This window comes from Diadema antillarum, unplaced genomic scaffold (assembly GCF_040938485.1).
Source record: "Diadema antillarum isolate AM-2024a unplaced genomic scaffold, OU_Dant_1.0 seq00000836_RagTag, whole genome shotgun sequence".
NCBI classification, from domain to species: domain Eukaryota; kingdom Metazoa; phylum Echinodermata; class Echinoidea; order Diadematoida; family Diadematidae; genus Diadema; species Diadema antillarum.
Window position 1 is genome coordinate 516,933 of NW_027271712.1, and position 21,392 is coordinate 538,324.

At 37.2% G+C, this 21,392-nt stretch overlaps 1 protein-coding gene across 1 annotated transcript; it reads left to right on the forward strand.

Annotated features, from left to right (window-relative positions):
* The first annotated feature begins 236 nt into the window (after positions 1–236).
* Positions 237–15,177, forward strand: LOC139740129 (kinesin-like protein KIF25). Its single transcript, XM_071650710.1, has 18 exons — positions 237–308; positions 2,131–2,196; positions 2,846–2,968; positions 3,379–3,520; positions 4,206–4,309; positions 4,605–4,696; positions 5,468–5,510; positions 6,141–6,208; positions 7,396–7,470; positions 8,436–8,594; positions 9,104–9,265; positions 9,811–9,960; positions 11,153–11,274; positions 11,790–11,945; positions 12,523–12,669; positions 13,708–13,773; positions 14,034–14,093; positions 15,104–15,177. Exons 1-18 carry the CDS (start codon positions 237–239, stop codon positions 15,175–15,177), a joined length of 1,881 nt encoding a protein of 626 aa, XP_071506811.1.
* The last annotated feature ends 6,215 nt before the right edge of the window (positions 15,178–21,392 follow it).

The window sequence follows — 21,392 nt, forward strand, 5'->3', positions numbered from 1 at the left end:
TGGGACTAACACTCATCTAAGATATCCATTGCCCTTTTTAACTAGTAATTTATTTATAATTTTGTATTCATTATGATTTAATGTCCATTCAAAGAAATAAAAAACAACAAAAATACTCAAGTTTTATTTCTGATCTGTATTATATTTTGGACTTCTCTACTGTTCTTAGATTGGCACTAGTCGTGTCGGAGGCCTAGACACTGACGGTTCAGTAGTCACCGATAGTTTATATCAAAATGCCGCTTGGTTTTGATTTATTTAGGAGTGCTATACCAGAAAAAGTCAAGCAATGTGACAGACAACTGCAGGTAGGATTGCAGTCTTGTTCTTTATATATATTTACGTTTACAGTTACGATCTTTTGTTGATGAATGTATCACTTTTCAGTCTTTTACTGTAGTTGAAGCTCAGTGCCTTAGTCCCACGCTCTGTGACTGGTGTCATGTTACTAGATGTTAGACAACTTACACGCCACTCGCCAGTGCAAGTGCCTAGTGTGCAGTGGGTTTGGATTCAGTTCATCACACTCAATGTCCAGAGACGACAATATGACATTGTCAATGAGTCAGTGTTTTCCTTTATTGTTGAATTTTAGCGGGGGTACACATGGAACTCTTGCCAAACTTTCTATTTGTATGAATGTCTTGCTGAGTGTTACTGCATTTTGTGCAAAATGAAAATAATGAATCGAATGAATGAATGCCTTGCCATTTGATAAAGTTAATCAAGAAACTTTAATTGTAAATTGGTGCAACCTGCATGCTGCAGCTACAGTGATTGTACATGTAGATCACTAGATGTTTTAATGATAATGATAGTACCCAGTGGCTGATTATGATTCTGCTATTTTTAGGTGGAACTTACGAGGAAGATTAATACTAATAGATTCACTTTGTCGCCTCCTTAGTTTTAACCATTGCATTAAATTCCTTAATGACATGGTCCCTTAGAAGTGCAATATACGGCATGTGCAACCGCACCAAGGTTCGACCATGCGCAAAAGCATATGTGACCCGCTACAACAAAATGGTCCTAAAGTCGCGCACGGTCGAAGCCGTGAAAATAGAGTTTGAAGTGAGAGCATCAAAATTGGTCAAAACTTACGATATTCTGAATTTGACATATTATTGGAGTCTGACATGTCTTCTGTCATCTGTCAAAATTTTGAAGCAAAATGATGAAAGGAAAGACCGAAAAAAAAAGCGTTTTTCTGGGCCATGTTTTTTGGCGTTTCAATGAAGCAGAAACTGGTTCGAACATTTGGATTGAGCGCCACACATAGGCTCCACCCCTAACAATGACCAGAGTGATCTCATTGGTCAGTTTGCTGCTTGCCGCTTACCGAAGCGTGAAGCTCGCACACTGCCCAGTCGACTGGAGCGTGCGGACGGGGTGTGCTATGCCCAGCCGCTTCTCCTGGCATTCTGGTCACTGATTGGTCGGTGAGGAGACCGCCGACGTTGTGTTTAAATGAGCATTTCGGGGGTTGCGAGGGCTTACCTTCTATTGTCCGGAGGTGAATACTGACTGATTGTGATTGCGTCGCAAGGAGAACTTTTAGGGCGCTTTTCTCGAAACAGTGATTTCCGTGACGTCTCGACATGCTCTCTTTTAAACATCGATATCTCCGCAGCCGATTATCTTTATAAGATGTGTTATATATCAATTTAAAGCAGAAAGATTAGGGAATTGTGTCATGTAATTTTCAAATAATCCACCTCGCCCCACTTTAGGATCATTTTGTTGTAGCGGGTTACATATTGGTGCCTAGGTTTCTACATGTAGCAGGCAGTCAAATTTTGAATGGCATTATAGTGGAATTATGGGCGGCTTGCACGTGTTAACTGAAATCAAAAGGGATCGAGTAAAAGTTTTGCATTTACCAACAAAGAATCGACTGGACAGATAAATTGATATATTGATTTTAATGCTTGCAGCATTTGCAGCCACTCATTCAAATAAGCAAACTTTTCTATTCTTTTTTTTTTTTTTTTAGACAAATACGGACTTCTACAAAGCTGTCATGAACATGATAAGAGACAAGACAGAATGCAGTTGTATTGATTTTGTGTTGGTTCATCCTTTTTACTGCTCTCTGATTTGCTATTCATTGTTGATTTGTTACCGTAGAAAAAAGATGAAAGAATCATAGCACTGGAAACTGAAAACTCCATGCTGTACCTCAGACTTGCCCAGGTAAGTCTTCTTCAGAATGTCACGTAATGTTGGGCTCCACTCTTTTTGTGGCTGTATCTGTCACACAGTGCTTAATGGTCTACAATGCTATGTTGATTTAGACTTGTGGTGCATTTGAGAAGGCTTTAACTGTTGCGTGAATAGATTATGTGGAAGTCAGCAAGTAATGACCGTGGATGAGCATTGTGCAGAACCTGTTTGTTCTGTTTGTTTGGTCATTAAACATGTAAGGTTGGAACTGCTGAGATCAAAGTTTCACAAAATAATTATCAAACAGCCTTCCTTAATTAACTTGTTGAGGACGAGTCCCAAGTATACTCGCGTAAGTGTCTATGAGAAATGTGTGTTGTAGCAAAATCAGCCCATCCACAACGGGTTAAAGGGTGACTGAGTGAGTGAAAATAAGCTCAATGCGTTGTGAAGAAAACAGACATTTATAGTGACAGTGTCAATCAATATCATATTCATTGTCATGAGACCAATTATAACTTTCTAACGGAAATAATAATTTTAGTCAAAGTAAATGACATATTATGGATAACAACTCTGAATTGTTTTTGATATATTTGTATGTTTATAATAATGTGTACCTACATTTGTACCTGTTAAGTTGCATTCACTGCCTTTATTTCTTCTTGTTTCACTAAAGCTACAAGGACAGTTGGAGAGACAAAAACAGGATGAATGCGACATTCAAACTTCTCTCATCACAGCCCGACAAAGAGAGTCACATCGATCAGAAAACCTGAGATTTCTTCTGTCTCAGATCAGAGTAAGTGCTTAGAATCACTGATTTCTTCCCTATTTTAATGGCAAAAATCAAATACGATATGAAAACTGAATTAAGAAATGTGATAAAAATGCCATGTCATGAAGATGGCTGTAGACATGGGAATGCTAAGAAAAAAAAGAGCACAAAACCTTGATAATTCTGTATGTTTTAAGATAAAAACAAGTAAACTGACATGGAAGATAATTATGAGTAATTCTGAGATTTCATATTGGGCTTTGGAGTATGTTTTGTTTTGACATTTGTTACATCACACTCATGGCACAAAATGTTGACTGTCATTTCTATCTCCATCTATTTTTGGCTGTTTAAATTGTGTTTATCCAAGTCTGCATCGTGTTTGGTATGTCTACACGTATCTCAAAATGATGATTTGCTCTATGGAATCTTAGGACATCAAAGGTGAACTGAGGATGCTGAGATCATCTGCTGTTACCATGACAACCACAGCGATGCAGGATATTTCTGACTGGGCCATGTACAGAGTGAACACCTTGACAGACTCAATGCAGGCAGATAAGATGGATTTCGGACGTAAGGACAATTTATTTATTTTTATTAATGCATTTATTAATGGTTAATTAGGCAACTAGCCCATGATCGTACACAAGAAAAATAAAGTGATAAAGATGAATTAGACATTGCAGAAATATGTGTGATTCAATGTCTTCTTTCCACACCATTTATTGTTTCTGTATGAGAGTAGATTGAGAATACTAGACACTTTGGTCTTTTTTGTCGTGCATTGCTTCAAGGACAGAAAAATCCAACCTAGATATAGGTCAAATTCTGAACTGTCTGTGTTTGTACATTTATATAAGAAGTTCAAGTTTGTGACATATTTTCATCAAACTGTGTACTCGGGGCACTGAGCTAAGATTCTAAATCCAACCTAGATCTTGATCAAATTCTAAACTGTCTGTGTTGGTGCATTTACAGTAATGAAGTTCAAGTTTATGAAATATTTCCATCAAACTGTGTACACAGAGCCTGAAAGCCCTGAGCAAGGATTCTTTAGGAATTACTTCATCTTTGTTGGAGGGTTTAAGAGTATATTGTGTATGTATGCTTCATATGACAGTTTGTATTTTTGTATCTCATTGTGTTGAGGTTAACTCTTGACACATTGCCCCTACCGCACAAAGCCAATCTTGGAAGTGAGGGCTCAGTAAAGACGATGAATTTCAAAGTTGCTTGCTGTATGTCATTGTCTTGACAGTGCTGCAGCAAGAAGTGAGAACGTTGGAGAAGAATCTGACCCTGGCCCAGGAGAGATACATGAAGGAGAAAGGAAGGAGGAGAGAACTTCACAATGCTATCGTTGTGAGTTCAAAGACTGATAAACCTTCATTATAAGCCTTTCATTTATGTACACTCTTTTGTCAATTCAGTAGTATGTTGATCACAAAGCTACAATTGGTATGGCGATAATAATTGCTTCAGTGGTGTAACTCTGCCATTATACATTGTAGCTGTAGTATTCTTTTCAAGCCCAACGTCAATAGCATTTTCAGCTTGTAGGCCTGAAAGGATTATTGAATAATATGTAGTGAGTCAGAGATAAAAGAGTTGTGGTGTACCAAATGAATTAAGCTTGTTTTATTTCCTTTCTACACAGGAGCTGAGGGGTAACATCAGAGTGCACTGCCGGGTGAGACCGGTCCTGGACTATGACCTTGAACATGTGGGCTCCAATACACTGAGTAACAGGTGGGAATTAAAGTCTAGCAGATTCATTCAAAAAAGAGTATGTTGTCGCCGGGATGACAAGACCGTGTATCTCAAATTTTGGTGAAAATGACTTTGGGATTAATGGTAAGATAATCAGTTATGTGATGTCCTGTCCAAATCCCAGCTGTCTTACCCCAAAAAAGAAGCCATCACAGCATATCAAAGGAAAGTCTCTCCCATTTGTTATAGTGCTTTGGCTGCCATGTGTTTTTGCTCTCCTTAACATTTGACATTTTGCAGATATATGCGGTCATGCCACCCCAGCGACGATGTGAGAAAAGAATTTAAAATCTTGTCAACATACACAAACACACTCATGCACTCCATACATGCACTGAAAAAAAACCAAACAAACACACAAAGAGATGGAGAGAGAGAGAGACACACACAGAGGATAAGTGAGCACTCTGCTTCATAATAGACTGATCAAGAATATAGGATTTTGATCCTTTCTTTCTACGCAATGATATCTGCGATGGAGATTGCTTGAATATGTTAAGATGTGTTGGATGTGTTAATTTGTTAATGTAGAACTGCAGTACCTGTGATTATGGCAGACAATTCTTAGTAAGAAGTCTGAATATTATCAGAAGAAGTTTGCCAGAAATGTTGAAACAATGGTTCTTTTTCCCTATCTTTTTCCCTATCTCCATAAGTTTAGGATCTCCAGTGTGTGTCTTTCCAGTCTGTATTCTTGTAATTAATTAATGTTTATTTCTAACAACTCTTTGAATGTTTGTCCTTATGCAGGCAGGGTGATACTGCAGAAGAGGTGGTGTATGTGGTTGATGAGGTAAGTGTAACAGAGAAAACAGAAGTGCCGAGAGAGAATGATAGATTCTATTCAACAATGCCTTAACAAAGAATTGAATGTTATGATTTCATTACACGAAGATACACAAACTTTGTTTCTGTCTTAGAGTATGTATGCAAGCACCCTTTGCACTTGGATGCTTTATCTTGTGCTTATATATCATAATAGAATATTCGGGGGGGGGGGGGGGAGTCATTGCAGCTTTATTTCATGAGAATGTTTTTTGGCTATCAGACGGAGTTTACAGTTGGGTTTTGAAGGAGCTATGAAAATTGTTATAAGAACATGATTGAAAACTGAAGTGAGCATTGTAGTATTTAAATGTATTCTCCCCCCCCCCCCCCCCCCGATCATTAGCCATGCTGTGCGACCCATAATCAGAGATAACTACCCATAAAATGCCAATGAATTGTTTGTGCAATTTCCAAAAACCCAAAACATTTGGAAGCAAATCACATTTCAAACAACACACATCACATTCTCAAGACTCATGAAGAACCCATGTCGTCATTAATTATTTGTGGATTATTCCAAATTCCAAGAAAGGAATATCAAATCATATAATATTTGATGTGTATTGAACAAGGGTTTTATTATCTCTTTGTGCAGGAAAGTATGGGAGTGATTTGTAGTCGACCTGGCCATCCCCAGATAAACAGGACGTTTGAGTTTGAAAGGTGAGATCATACAGCCTGTAAATGTAGGGATCTAGAATGTGAAAGAAATAATAGTAGCTCTTTTCCTTACAAATAATTTCTTTTGTGATTAGATCAATTCACAGTAAAAAAAAATCAATTGGCCAATATAGATGTAAGAGATTCATTCTTGCCATGCTGGTTGCTGCCCTTCTCCTCAAGCCTTTCCATTCCACATATTTATATTTACTGATGGCAATTGACTTTCTTTAACATGGAATGAAACCACTGTTCCATCAAATTTACTGGGTACTTAAGAATGATGGTGAAGGGGAAAATGCCTTTGAATTTCCTTACAAGTGCATTTTATTGTAAAGTGTCAAGGACATCCGAACAACATAGTAGCCCTACAAACTCCCAAGCTCTCAAGGCACACTAGTCATCAAAACAGAAGACGAGTAGTGCCCATAGAAGTTATCAGTCAATTTTCTTGCAATAGGTCATTTGTGACTAACTTTCACTACCTTTATACTGTGAGTGTGTTGCACCAGTTTGATGAAAGTTGAATTCTTGGTTTCAGTATTACATGCCCTTTTAAAGTAATGTTAATAGCATTTTTTTTTGGTAAAGTTTTGTGTTTTCTAAAGTAGATACAGTACTCTCCGCATAATCGGGTAGGCTTGGGCAAAGCGTTTCTTACCCGATTAAGCGGAGTACCCGATTAACAGAAGAACACGTCTCATTCACATTTGACACACACAATGTGTATGTACATACATTGTACACTGCACCGAACACCTACACTGTATGCTTTACACACGTGCATGCACGGCACATTATAAGTACCTTACACTTGCTCAGTCACGAGCAATAATTTACACTCTTTTTATGGACAAATATGTCTTCAGAGATCTTTGTCGTTTGACTATAGACTCCTCGCTAATGTGGAAAATTTGACATTTATGATTTCTTAAAGTGTTATATCTGTGATAAAATGTGGGTAGAAAGTAGATAAGAAGAAAATTATTTACCCATTTATGCAGAGAGGCAACCTGATTGTCAGGTAATTTTAATGTGCATTGGAACTGACTGACATTTCTACCCAATTGAACGGAGTACCCGTTCAAGCGATACCCGATTACGCGGAGAGTACTGTATGTATACAAAATCAAAGATGACAGCCATTTCCCCCCAACTGGGATGTGCTGTACTTTTTTCACACCGTGCAGGGTTTACAGCCAGACTGAAGACCAAGATGATGTATTCAGTGAGGTGAAGCCTCTACTCACATCACTCATTGATGGGTAAGTGGCAGGACATCCTTTTTTATGTTTTACTTTTAAGTTTTTACAAACACTTCATGAGAACAGTGCTAAATTTTGATATGGTTTTACATCAGTGCAAACCCATCAAAGTTTGGGTAATACAAACATATTCTATCAATTTAAGTAATTCCTATGATAGCTCACTCTAAGCGATGTCAATCATTGTGCAAATATGCAGTACACATCAATTCTGTGAGCCAGTAAGTCGTATCTACAGATCTGACATGGTAGCACATCCGTTAATACTTTAGTGTTCCACATACACACGTGTATGGTGGGTGAATGCATGAAAGATATTGTGACACTTGTGAGCTGGTCATGATATCTATCATTCATTTACCATATATACATGTATGTGCGGTTAAGGGACACTGTAAGAATGGCAAATGTGCTGCCAATTGCGATTGATCAATTCACCAACACAGAAAAAAAAAAAACAATTATCATTTTCTAGCATTCATTTGCATACTATAGGTGGGATTGGATTATTGTCAGTAATGTTACCTATTTCTTCCTTCTTTCCTTCAAATGAAATATTTGTCTGCACTCCTGATTTATTCTCTTTATGTTCACTGGCTGTGAGGTATAAAGTTGATAAAAGAACATGCATTATGACACTGTGTTAAGGTTTCTATACATGGATAGTACAAACAGAGGAATGGTGTATATGATGTTAAATCAAGTCTTTCATGTGCAGTTTGTGATGGTCCCAATTCAACCCAAACCAACATTGTTTGTATTTCAGATACTAGTATATTGTTTTTAACATTACATGATGCAAACTTTTTAAAACACCTTTTGTTCCTTTTCTTCTGTTTTTTTATTCATTTGTTTGTTTATTTGTTTGTTTTTTCTATAATCTAAAATGTGAATCTTGAAAATAATAGCTGTTACTAGTACGCTGTGGTAAAATGTCGTTACTTTTACTCTTTATAATTGTTCAGATACAACGTATGCATCATGGCCTATGGACAGACAGGCAGTGGTAAGACTCACACCATGCTAGGAGGGCGCTATACTCACGACCCGACCTCATCTCGTACCATCCTTGATGAGAACAAGGAGGATGGCGTGGTACCAAGGGCTGCCAGGGAGCTTTTCAGGCAAGCCATTTCTATTCAAATACTGTCTTCAATCCTGAATGCTAATTGACATAGATAGCTGCTAATGAACAAATATCCAGTATTCATGTTAATACCTGTTACATATTGTATACATTTGTGTAGGATTACATATATCACTATGATGTGATAGGTGGCTTGTCGTACAATTATGCTACTATCCAGTGTGTATTTGAGAGGGAGGTTTAACTAGTACCAATATAGTACTGCAAGTGGCAATTTCCAACTTTATTACTGGGGAAATAATGACAGTCAAAGTGGTGGATTTCCTGAGTAACCATGCTCAAAAACATGAATCAAAATCCATTCATTCACACTATGGTAGTGCTAGTATGTATATCTGTTCAGTATTCAGTATTACACCGTTTATAAATAGTTTGTGCATACCGATGATGATAATGTGATTGTCACTTTGACTGGATTTTATGTTCTTATTTTCTATTTATCATTTTATGTTTTCTTGCTGATTGTTTTATTTTTTGTTTGTTCAGACTGCTGAGAGAAAAGCCCAATTCACACCAAGTCGACGTCTCAGTGGTAGAAGTCTACAACAACGACATCCGTGACCTTTTGGCCCTGAACTCAGCCAGCTCAAGGCATGGAATCTATACAGGAGACGATGGGTCCATGGAAGTCCCTTCCCTGACACAAAGGTGAGATTTGTGTTACATAGATGAGCACAGCTGACTCTGTGAGGTTGTGAATATTGTCATCTGCAGGCAGTTCCAATAAGGCAGTCTAAATTGCTTCACTGGCAAAAGAGAATCCACATTGCTGCATTTGTTTGATGACAGAAGGGGCTGGAGGAGGACTACAGCATCTGTGACCACCAACACGCAGTAGAGCAGAGAGAATGATGTATACTTTATATGTACTATGATCTTTCTTCACAGCAGTTTGTGAAACTTTACAAGCATCTATAAAGTTGAATTATGTTCCATTTTGAAGTACAATTTTGCTCATATTCTACCTTTGATTTTAAGTGAATGAATACAAGAAAATGACATTTGTTTATTCAGTCATGATTCTTATATTGTTTGCACGGTAGTTTTTGTTGAGGTATCTTTTTAGATTTTAATTGATCTTGGAGGCATTGTTTGTGAATATATGAGAGAGTGTAGATACTGATACAATAAAAGCACACTGGGATATCGAAATACAAACATATAGGCTCTTTTTCCACTCATCTTTTGTAAAGACCTGTCACAACGGCCGTAGAGATTGTTGACCTCGTCCGGCATGGACTGACCCACCGCCATGAGGATGCTACTCAAGTCCACGCCCACTCCAGCCGGTCCCACCTAGTGGTCACTCTGACGGTCACCATCATTCAGTCCCCATTACACAGGTGAGGCTGTCAGGGAGGCAGGATACCTCTGTGAATGCTGTGTGAGATTCAGACACAGAGGGTGCATAGGTACAATGTAAATCTAGATGTACAATGTAGATGTCTGGGACTGAAGTAAAGGTCACTTTGGTGTCCAGCTACTGCAGTGAAAGCAAGATGTCCAACAACATTCTGAGGATGCCATTCATTGATATGTTTAATGCCTAATATGGAGAAATGCTTCCTATTGAAATTACTCTCATTTTGGATAACGATTAACCAGCAAACATAGTATGCACCAGAGTAAGGAACATGTTTACACTTGGCTGATTTAGAGACAATTCTTAAGTTCTCTGCTACGTTCAAAGAAAGATTTGGAGAAAATGAAGATGAGAACCAGTCAAGGAGGATTGATCTTAATGACATGAGGTGAGAGTCATCAAACAAGATTAGCACGAGAGGACCATTTCAACAAACAGACTGTACACTGTAGACCTGCAAGTTTAATTAAGTACATTGCAAGGTTCTTTATCAATCAATCAATCAGTTGTTTCAATTTTATTGTCCTTTTCTGAAAATTAATTTTGTTTGCATGTATGTATAGAACACGTAGGTACAATATTGTACATACATAGAATGCATACATATGAGAAGAGATTGAAAAAGTTGAGAATAATGTTTGCTAATTTGTATATTTTACTGGCACATTATAGGCATTTCTTCACAATTTAATACTAATTTACAACAGTGTTACTATAATTGAATAAACACTCTGTCAGGGTTCTGTCCATTACACTTTGCAGATCATTCAATGTTCACAAAGTATTTGCATTAACGCTGTATAGATGGCAGGATTGGTTTTTTAGTGTTTATGAAATGTCATTGTAAAGTCTCTATGGCGTGCAGTCAATTCACACCAGGATCATGAATTAGCATATAACACCCATGTCTGGCTAAAAGACTCATTTGTTCATGACCATTTTCCAGTAGAATTGTATAATATGATGTGTATGTTTTCATTATCATTATTGTGTCATTCATTTTCACGTGCATGTTTGTGTAAGGATTTTTGTATTTCATAACTTACTCTTCTACTGCGCCTTGAGCACGTTAACTATGTGGAACTTGCGCATTATAAGTACTCTGTATTATTATTATCATTATTACTAAATTTATGAATGAGAAGTGACCCTTCTTCCTGTCATGTCTTTAGACCAGGCACAAGATCCCGGAGCCAGTCTCCATCTCTCTCATCATCCCTACATGAGGAGCAGAGGTCAGAGGTTCTACGAACCAAACTTCAGCTCGTAGATCTCGCTGGCAGTGAGTGTGTGGGTAAGCTTCTACATTCATCTGTCTATCTGGGATGTTATAGTTGCACAGACTTGTCTGTGAGCCTTTCCATTTGTCACAGCATTATACTGTAGCTCCACATAACATTGTCAAAATTGCATTTGTTTGTACAATGCTAAACAAAATTATCATCATAAGAATCTGTGCTCTAATAGTGCATAAATGTTTTTTTGTGTGTTACAATGTGAAGACAATGGATAAATTCAAAGCATAGTGTACATTTGCAGCCCTAGTATACTGTATATGCTGCTATTTTCTGCAAGGGTTTAATTTTTGGGAATTTTGCGAATCACTGTTGGACCGCAAATTTAACAGCACATGAAAATGTCACCATGCGTTAGGAGAATAGAGCACTTACGATAGCCTTGTGTCAATTCATGAAAACAACATCTCACAAAAATATATGTAACCTCATTAATATATGTATGCAAAAATAACAGCTTATACAGTAATGTATAGGTTTGACTGGACTAAGACAAACTTTAATCTCACCATAGGAATGTCTGGAGTGAAGGGATCCGCCCTCCGAGAGACGTCTCATATCAACCGAAGCCTCTCAGCGTTGGCTGATGTTCTAGCAGCCTTGGCGGAGGGCAGAGGTCACGTGCCTTACAGGAACTCCAGGCTCACTCACCTTCTTCAGGACTCCATAGGTAACACGTCAAGTCCTCCAGACAATCATTCTTAATTCCGCAGCTTGACTCCACTGTAATGCATTTCGGTTTTTGTTGTGAGATTTTTGCTCCCTCTTTTCTTCCAATTTATTCATGACTTGCATTCACGAAAACATGGCAAAACTAAAATGGATTGTTAATAAGCTACATGTATTTCTGAACTGTGATTCAAGATTTTGACCTACCTTTAACCCATTGCCAATATTAACTTTGATTCTGTAATTTTCGTAAGATATGTATCTTCGTGAACTACATGTACAAATTGTAACTATGTTTTACACTGTCCTCCTCCATACCCCTTCCCACCCCCACCCCCCCCCCCCCCCCACCTGCCCAGCACTTTCCCAATAATGTACTATATGTCTTGCTTCCTAACACCTCTGTAAAAGAATATTTTCAGAAAAAAGGTTTTCTCCATGATGCCCCTTCTAGCCCAGGTGTATAGATAGCTATCAGGCAGTGCTGGGGTAATGGTAGGACCTGATGGAAGAGCAGTGCTGAAACTGAAGAGCTTACCCTGAGTGAATAAAACGCTATTAACCCATGATATGAACAGGAGGTGATGCCAAGCTGCTGGTGGTGTGCTGTGTGTCTCCAACTCACCGCTACCTGACAGAAACTCTTCAGTGCCTTGGCTTTGGCTCTAGGGCCAGGCAAATCCAGCGAGGACCAGTCAAGAAGAGACAAGGCAGTGTTCTCTCAGGTATATTTCATTAGCTCCTCTCATTTCCTTCTTTTTTTTTTTTTCCTTGTAGGAATATCAGTTAGGACAGGAGCTACAAGGCCTTATTTTTGTGTGCTTTTAAAGTTCAAGGTCTTCTTAACAAATGGATTTAGCATTTAGAATACATCCGAAGCTTTATTAAGCATTTAGTCACCTTCAAAGGTGATCCCTATTTTTACAAACGGAGATAGCTTTACGTGTTCACTGTATTATTGCTGGAGAGGTACCACACATGGTGTATGATTATTGTTTGTATTAGGTACAGTCCATTATTATCTACATTTTATCTGATATCGGTTGACTTTCTAAAAGATATGGCAGGCATTGTAGAAAATATTGGTTTTTGCTGTCATAATGCAGGGCTCCACACTAACTTTTATTTTTGGTGGCCCAAAGGCAAACATCCGACCTTTTTTGGTGGCCCGATCAGGCCACCAAATTCTTCATTTCTGAAATTTTGGTGGCCTGACTTAGGCCACCGTTAGTGTTGAGCCCTGCATAATGTCAAAACTATATAGCTGTGAAATAAGGAACAAGGAGCTGAATTTTGCTCCATTTATTGTAATATGAATGAAATCTTGATAGCAGGGCAAGAAACAGTTCTTGTCTTGGACACAAAGAAAGGTCAGCTTTGAAATATTGAGCTGGCCCTCACTAGTAACATATTCTTGTATCAAGTAGGAATTTTATTGTTGTGACAACAAAAGAACTAGCTCTTCCTCATCGTATTTTCACACTGATTAGTGAAAACTTGGTTGTCAGAGGTCCAAGGCACACATATTTTAAAAAGTGTGTTGATTGTGTGAAGTACTTTGTTAAATCAGTAATCAGATGACATAAAAAACAACAATGCATTCACTTGGACCAAAGAAAAATTTGTTTTGTCAGTTGTGCAGCTATATCAAAAATTTTAAATTATCATGACTGAATGTGATGTGAACATTTGAATAGGATCTGTTTTTGTTGATAATAAAGCCTGTTCTATTCACTCCTTTAAATGTTACCCACATATTAAAGGGAGTGGTGACCAATCACCAGTAATAGCTCCAAGAGGCAGGCAGACACAGAGGCACAGCATACCAGGTGAGTAGACAAACCAAGACATTTTCATACCAAGTTTGTTGAGGTCATTTATTTGTTCTTTTGTTAACCTATTTATCATGAAGTTTGGCTTCTGTCATGATTGTTGCTCTTACCATTTTGACATGGTGCAAAATACCTTTCCTTTCAAGGAGCATTAGGATGCATTATGAGATACATGTACTTTCACTGTTTCATATTTATGTTTTCTACCTATTTATTTTTGTGTTTAATTCTCCTCTCTTTTTTTTTTCTCTTCAAAGCTTGCATAGAATCATCCATTCCAGTTCCAAAGACAAGAACTTCCCACATCACCCAAAGGAGTGAGTACACTGTATATGATGTACTGTAAAAGTGGATATATTTTGTGTGAGTAATTTTTTGTGCTCTGCAGAGTAAGATGAATTTTGCTTGTTTTTAATTGCACAGAATCAAGACATTACACAGTGGTAGTTATTTTGTATAACAAGCAAAGATATTTGCATGCTTTTATTTCTACGCTAGTTTCTGGTAGGACAAAATATGCAAAAACTTCCACACCAAGAAAATGTCCACTTTTACCGTACAGCGTACATTGTGGCATTTCTTTAGGGTGGGAAAACATGGATATGCATGTGAACTCTTTGTGTGGGTTGCATGTATGTTATTTTTCAACATGGCTCTTTCAGCATTCATGTAAATGTAAATGTAGTGTAAATGCCTGTAAGGAAGTTCTGTTATTACAGGATGATTGTATTGAAGTACAACTGTACATGTTTTGTCTTTTGGTGCTACTCAAAGAAACCCTAGGACCCATTTTGTACTCTCTCTTGTCTTTGCAGTATAATTTTTTTTTCTGGTCATAAGTGATGTTAATTTCATATCAATGGAATATACATATATAATATGTATATATATGATATGTATCAATGCAAGATGTTACTTTTCAAGAGTCAATTATTCTTATTATAAGTTTACTGCGAAGTAGAAACAGGAAATTTTTGTTCTGCATTTATCAAGCATAGAACAGTTGGCAGCTGTTGCTGGCCCACTATTTATTCTAAGTTTATCCATTTACCACTTCTCAAATTTTTTGTTTGTTGTAAACCTGTGTGTAGGCATTTTGTGTAGGCAGTCTGTTATTGGCATGGTCTTCACAAACTTTTCAGAAGCTTTAGTCCAAGTAGATTGTGTATGAGCAGTTGGTAATATGAAAAAAATGTGTGCAGTCAAACAGGAAACAGTTTCTAAGGCAACCTCATCCAAATTAGCTGTTATTGTCACTCAAGTTATGCCATGGTTTTCAAGGAAATATCTTTTTTTCCCCCCTGTGTTTCCTGGTTTTCTTGAGCAGGAAGTAGCAGCATGGAGAGCTATCAGCAGACATACCACAGGAGTGGAAGGGTGTCGCCTGCTAGACCAAGATGAGATGTCTCTGGGAACTCAAACATCAACAGCTTCAAACCTCAAGTTAAACCTTCCTCTGCTGCCCATTCACGTAGCCACAACTTGCCAAGCTAGAAATGCATTGTTTTTTAGTCCAAGTTTATTTAATACCCCATTTATTTTTTCATTGTATGTTGTTGCTGAAGAAGCAGCTAAATGCTTGTAAGCAATCAGTCACTGGATTGAAAACTCAAGTCCTCCAAAGGACAATGCTAGGTGGATAAAGTGCCTTACCTTTAGGACACAACCATTGGATTGAACACTTTGAGTACTCTTAAAAGACTTTTAAAGGGCTCTTTGGGCTCTTTATCTACGTAGTTGTTGCTTATTTCCTCTCTAAGAAATCGAGAATGAAATAAAGACTACAATATTTTTGCAAAGCCAATTTGATTCCAGTTTCAGAAAGCCTCTAAAATCCCATGTTATCCTGCTGTGAACTGGTAAGTATATCCTGATACATGCTGTATGTCTACGTCACCAAGCATCAGAAGTAAGAGTTATGGTACCAACATTTTCACAGGAACAGCTTCCTTTATAACCTTTTGAGGATGGGCTGATTTTGTAACACGTATTGCTCAGACACCTGCCTGAGTATTCTTTGGACTCATCTTCAACAGGTTAACAGAGTTGACCGCACTATTTTACAGAATGCCATGATGGCCTTATCAGTGTCGTGTAATGACATGGGGAACAACTGATCAGTGATATCAAGAGACCAACGTAGCACTTAGGGACCATACCAGTTATTGTGTTGTGTATTTGTGGCCTGCTTTCTTTCCCCCTGTTTTTCTGTTTTCTATTTTGGTTTGATATGAAGTTCTTAATAGCAAGAGTGACGTACAGGTTATCACTGTATGTGCTGTTTAAAGTTGAGTCATTGTTTTTTGTCTGTATTGCTGTGTGGAAGTAGTTTACACGTCATAATCTAGACATGAATTCGTTTGACAAATTTATGGATTCATTTTCATGTACTGATAGTACTGTATTCATGCCATAACTGCTCTTTACTATTTATTTCATAATAAAGGAATAAATGTGTTTATTAGTAAACAGTACATGTGTGTAAGTAGTTGTGTGTGTGTGTAAGTTGTTGTGTGTGTTGAAAGTATTGTACGAGCATTCTTGGACTAATGAATGAAAAGCAGATTTTGACTCGTGACAGGGCCAACTAGAAATGTGCACCAACTTTCCCTATAAGCAAGAAATTTATATCATAATATTAATATCTGTAATCAATGTCAGTTTTGCTTTTCCGTGTGAGCGACTAGACAAATTATCACAGACAGAGGGCAAAACACATAAGTTTTCTTGTAAAATTATCAATTTTCTGTAGCTCTTTATGTGCCTTGGTCTAAACCCCCTGTGTGCAACATTATTCTGAAACAGCAACATAGTTATGATTTGGGAAACTGTATTCTGTTTTTCAAATTTGTGTAACTTTTATAGATTGTTGTTACCGTGGACATGTAACTCAGAATGTACTTGCAAATCCAGTAGAGAACATCGCTTGATAGTCAATTACACTGTACCACATAAAATGCAAGCTACATGTGACAAGAAGGGAATCACGAGAAACATTTTCATAGTAAGGTGGAATGTGGCGATTTATCGATTAATTCTGGCGGGTTTGTGCATTTGAGCAGAATATGCACACTTGACACACCCCACTGTCGACCGAGTCAGGCATGCGAACGTGGCACATAAGGAGTTAAATACCCAATACATGCATCAATGGAAGTTTTTGTCTAGTATTTGATGGTACATGTACATGTAGTTTGTTAGTGACTCAAATATTTTGTGAATTATTCTGGATAGCTTGACCTATGATGTACTTTCTAGTACTCCAACACACAAAAAACCAAACATAACTTTCCAAGCTAGAGATGTGCATCTGTATTCTGTTGAGACCCTGTAAAACACAATACATTATTATACAAGTGTGCAGTAATATACATTAGGCAACTCAACAATGCCAAATTCCAATAAAAAGCAAGCAACTTTTACACAAAATGGATATTATGGAGAATTATTAAACGCCAATTTTATTGAGTTTCAGGACATATCTTGATCTGCACAGAAAGAAAGCCAGTTAATATGCCAATCTCTCTAACAAACTGTCATTGGGCTACAAGACTGATTCTCAACTCATCCTACAGTGACAAACTATCAATTCTTTGATGACAGAGCCATGGATATGAAAATGCTTGTAAAGAATGAAATGTGAATTTGATATGCTGAATGGTGACTACATTTCTCAAATACATGTAGAATGCATTCATGGTTACATCAAGAAACAGTATTTCATCAAAATGCAACATTTTCTGTACAGCCCATATGTAATACATGAACTGTACAACAAGGCACAGTGCACCTACGTTGTACACTACTGTACACTGCTTTAAAGCTTTTATGACCGAAAACAAAACACAATTTAAGTGATCTAGGATACAGTGTATGCCTACATATATTACAGTGATACTTATTTTCTGCTGAATAGTGTATTTGACTTCCAGTGATCAAGACATATAGATCAGCCGATAGTCATTAAATTTTAGATTTTAAAGAGTGTTCAACATTTTTAGAATGACTTGCATACAATGTACTTCTCGACAGGTGAGAAACCTGATTTCAAATCAGTATTTTGAAGAGAAAATGAGTTCAATGTACTTTCACATGACAACTCATCTATCATAGAGTGCTCATCGTGGTAGGAATGTACAGCAACATAAAGCTCCTCACAACATTCCACAATTCTGTGTAGTTACAGTAGGTGCTTGTGGCTGCAACAAATGACAAATCTACACAAATGCATCACTCTTGTTTGCAAACAAAGTGGATCGGGTCACAAAAAGAATTCTATTTGACAGCAAAAAGTCAATGACATCTGAGGCAAATTTCTCAAAGTTGAAAACACATGTTCATAACAACGCAAAGTTTGAGATGTTTGATGGTTTTATCTTAATTGACCTTAAGCCATTTTGAGCAGCTAATCAACATACAAACAGAAATTGAAGCAACTTTTTGCTTTTACATGTATTTTCATGACTCGATATATGACTGGAGCTAAAACACTTTCATGCTTGACTCATACTGAAGCTTTATTTTCAAGTGAACATTAAGATGGTTTTCTACAAAGTGCTCTTACCAGTTGCACTAAATATTTGGCCAGAATTATGGTCACAAAAACAAACACAGAAAGAATGTTGGAGGAGATTCTAGCGATAAACGAGAGAAGCGGAGCATAGATAGGAATGACCGCTTACATATTAAATCTGAATAATTCATAAAATTGCAGGAAAGTGAAGACTTGAAGAGTACAATATCAAGAAGTGGGTTATAACTTTTGCAAATCATCTTCAACATCACCATCATCACCACCACCACCACCATCATCATCATCATCAAGACAAAATTGATATCTTGCCTTTCTTACACACAGATGTTACTCTATCTTTGGTCCAAAGGACAAACAAATCACTGGAAAATAAATGTGATGACAATTTTACACAAATTCCTTGTCATGAGTGCAAAGTGTTTTTCATCCTCCACACACATGTATGCATGCACTTCTCAGCAGACACTGACTTCATTAAGCTTTGGTAATTTTGAGTTCTGATAGTCTCTATAAAGTTGAGAATTTACAAACACCAGAATCAACTTTTCAGCCACTGAACAGAAGTTACACAGCTCAACATTTATTTCAGGACCCTTTAATCAGAGGGAACTTTCACAGCCTATAATAGTATTGCAATATATCTAAGACTACACGAGCACTGTGAGATACCAAGTACTGAATAAAAACCTGGTATATACAAAGATGTATCTTGTATTTTGCTTCATCAGCAAGAATCTAGAGTGGCACTGGACCTCATTGCAGAGAGGTCGGATATAACAAAGCCCTCTTTAAACAAGGTGACTTTGCAGGTCCCAACTCTTATGATTCTTGTTTTTGCATCCAGATACAGCGAGGAACCAAATTTGGCAAGGTAATTTAGGTCCTCAATATTACAATATTCCCCTGTATCATATCATTCATCTACAGTCAATGTAGGCATGGATGTTCCTCAAAAACCTGCATAGGAGACTAGCCAAGGTGAAAAATTCACTTTATACCTGTGTACCCTCAGTCACTTGGTTAATAGTCTACCACAACAAATGTACACCATCTGCATTATGATATTCTAATACAAAACAGTACATTTTGTACCTTACAGTCTAATGAAAACTCAGCATGAGAAAGTACATTGTATATCTACTTTGATATTCTACCTTAAAGCATAACATGAAAGTTGACGACTACTCAAAGACATGATATACATCAAGTGTATTACTGAGTACCCTGACATGGGTGTAAACTATTGCGCACTAATGATACTGATATCTGTGCAAACTAGTATACTAAACATGTCCAAGACAAACTTAATACTTATACATCAATACAAATCTCTTAGCACAACCTGCAGGCAAAATGGTGAACAACAAAAACAAAAGAAAAAAGTAGCATACTTTATCATCTCAGGCAAGGAAGACTTGTTCAGTAAAATACATATCAGAAATTACAAGTAAATCAGTAGTACTGTGTTACAACTTACTTCATAAAATGTCTTTGACATCTCTTATAGCTATGGCTTTGGAATACAAAAGAGAACAAAGGATGGATTGATCTTGGACCTGACATGTTCACATTTGTTACAAAGTTACAAAGTAGGAAAAAAACAACAACATCAGCTATTGACAAGGTAACATACAAAGTAGCACTATTACACAGTGCTTTGGATGTCAACAAATACATGTACAGTGTACATGTTACATGTACATCTTCAAGAGATGACAGTTGTGAATGTCATATACACGGCCATGCTTGCTTATGATAGGTCCCTACAATATTTGCAAGTACTGTAAAAATTGACATTTTCGCGCAACTTATATTTCACGCTCGGCCGGGTAAGAAGAATTTTACATGTTTTTAATTCCCCGGAATCAAGACATCAACTACAGGAACATACGGCAGGCATAAATATTTGCATGCTTTTATTTTCGTGCTAGTTTTTGGTTGTGCGAAATGTTCAAAAAATTTCAACACCGCGAAAATTTCCACTTTTAGAGTAATGCGTTGGAAGTTGTGAATGTTATACAATACAACCATACTTGCTAACAGTACACCACATTTATGTGCAATTAACCCGTTGAAGATGAGTCCCAAGTATACTCAGGCAGGTGTCTATGGGAAATGTGTGTTGTAGCAAAATCAGCTCATCCTCAACGGTTTAATGTGTAAACAAAACATTCACAAAAACATCACTTTCACTGTTCACTGCTACAGACAGCTGAAGCTGTCTCATGCCTTGTTCTCTGGGGAGGTTTTCAGTCTTACTGCCTCCTTTACCTGTGAACACACACACAAATACTTCAGTACCAATTCATCTCTTACAGCATGCGACTCATTATTTGGAAAAGAAATAGAATTCAATGCCCCGAATTCATAAAGGTAGTCTAAATTTAGGCCATGGATTACAATGTATGCAAATTTTTGTCTGCATAAAAGTGAGTGACAGATCTTATACAGCAACAGATATCCAATACTGAAGACACACATTTTGTGACACATAGAAGGACTGCAGTCAAACAAAAATGTATATCATGGCACCATGGTGTTCACTTTGTGTTTTTCCCAAATTTGGAAGAAGTCAAGATAGCTGCTGTATGATTAGGTTTATGTCACAAAAATAACTGCCTCATTAAAACACATACGCATGTACATCGTAGGGATGCCAACATGGTGAAAATAACAGTGCATTATTCAGAGGGCTGAAAATGTATGCATAATTTTTTTTTTTTTTTTTTTTTTTTGGGGGGGAGATGTTTTTACCTTCACTGCAACATATATAACAATGCAAAGCAAAAAAAAAAATGGAAAAAAGGTGTTTTTGGCAAAAGAAAAAAATACTACACTGTTGTAGCAGCATGTCTGAATACTTGTACATTCACATGAGTCAAAACAAATTCTTTATAATGCATAAGCCACCTGCCCTGCATGTTTAATGATATCTTAGTTCTCAGAAAAGAAAACATAAAATGTACAACAATGAAGTCTGGATTGTCAGAAACAAACAACACACATACTCTTTATTTGGACAGCATACCCACTTTGGCAAATTGAGGGAACAGTCTACTCTGTGTGTTTTAATAGTCAAGTT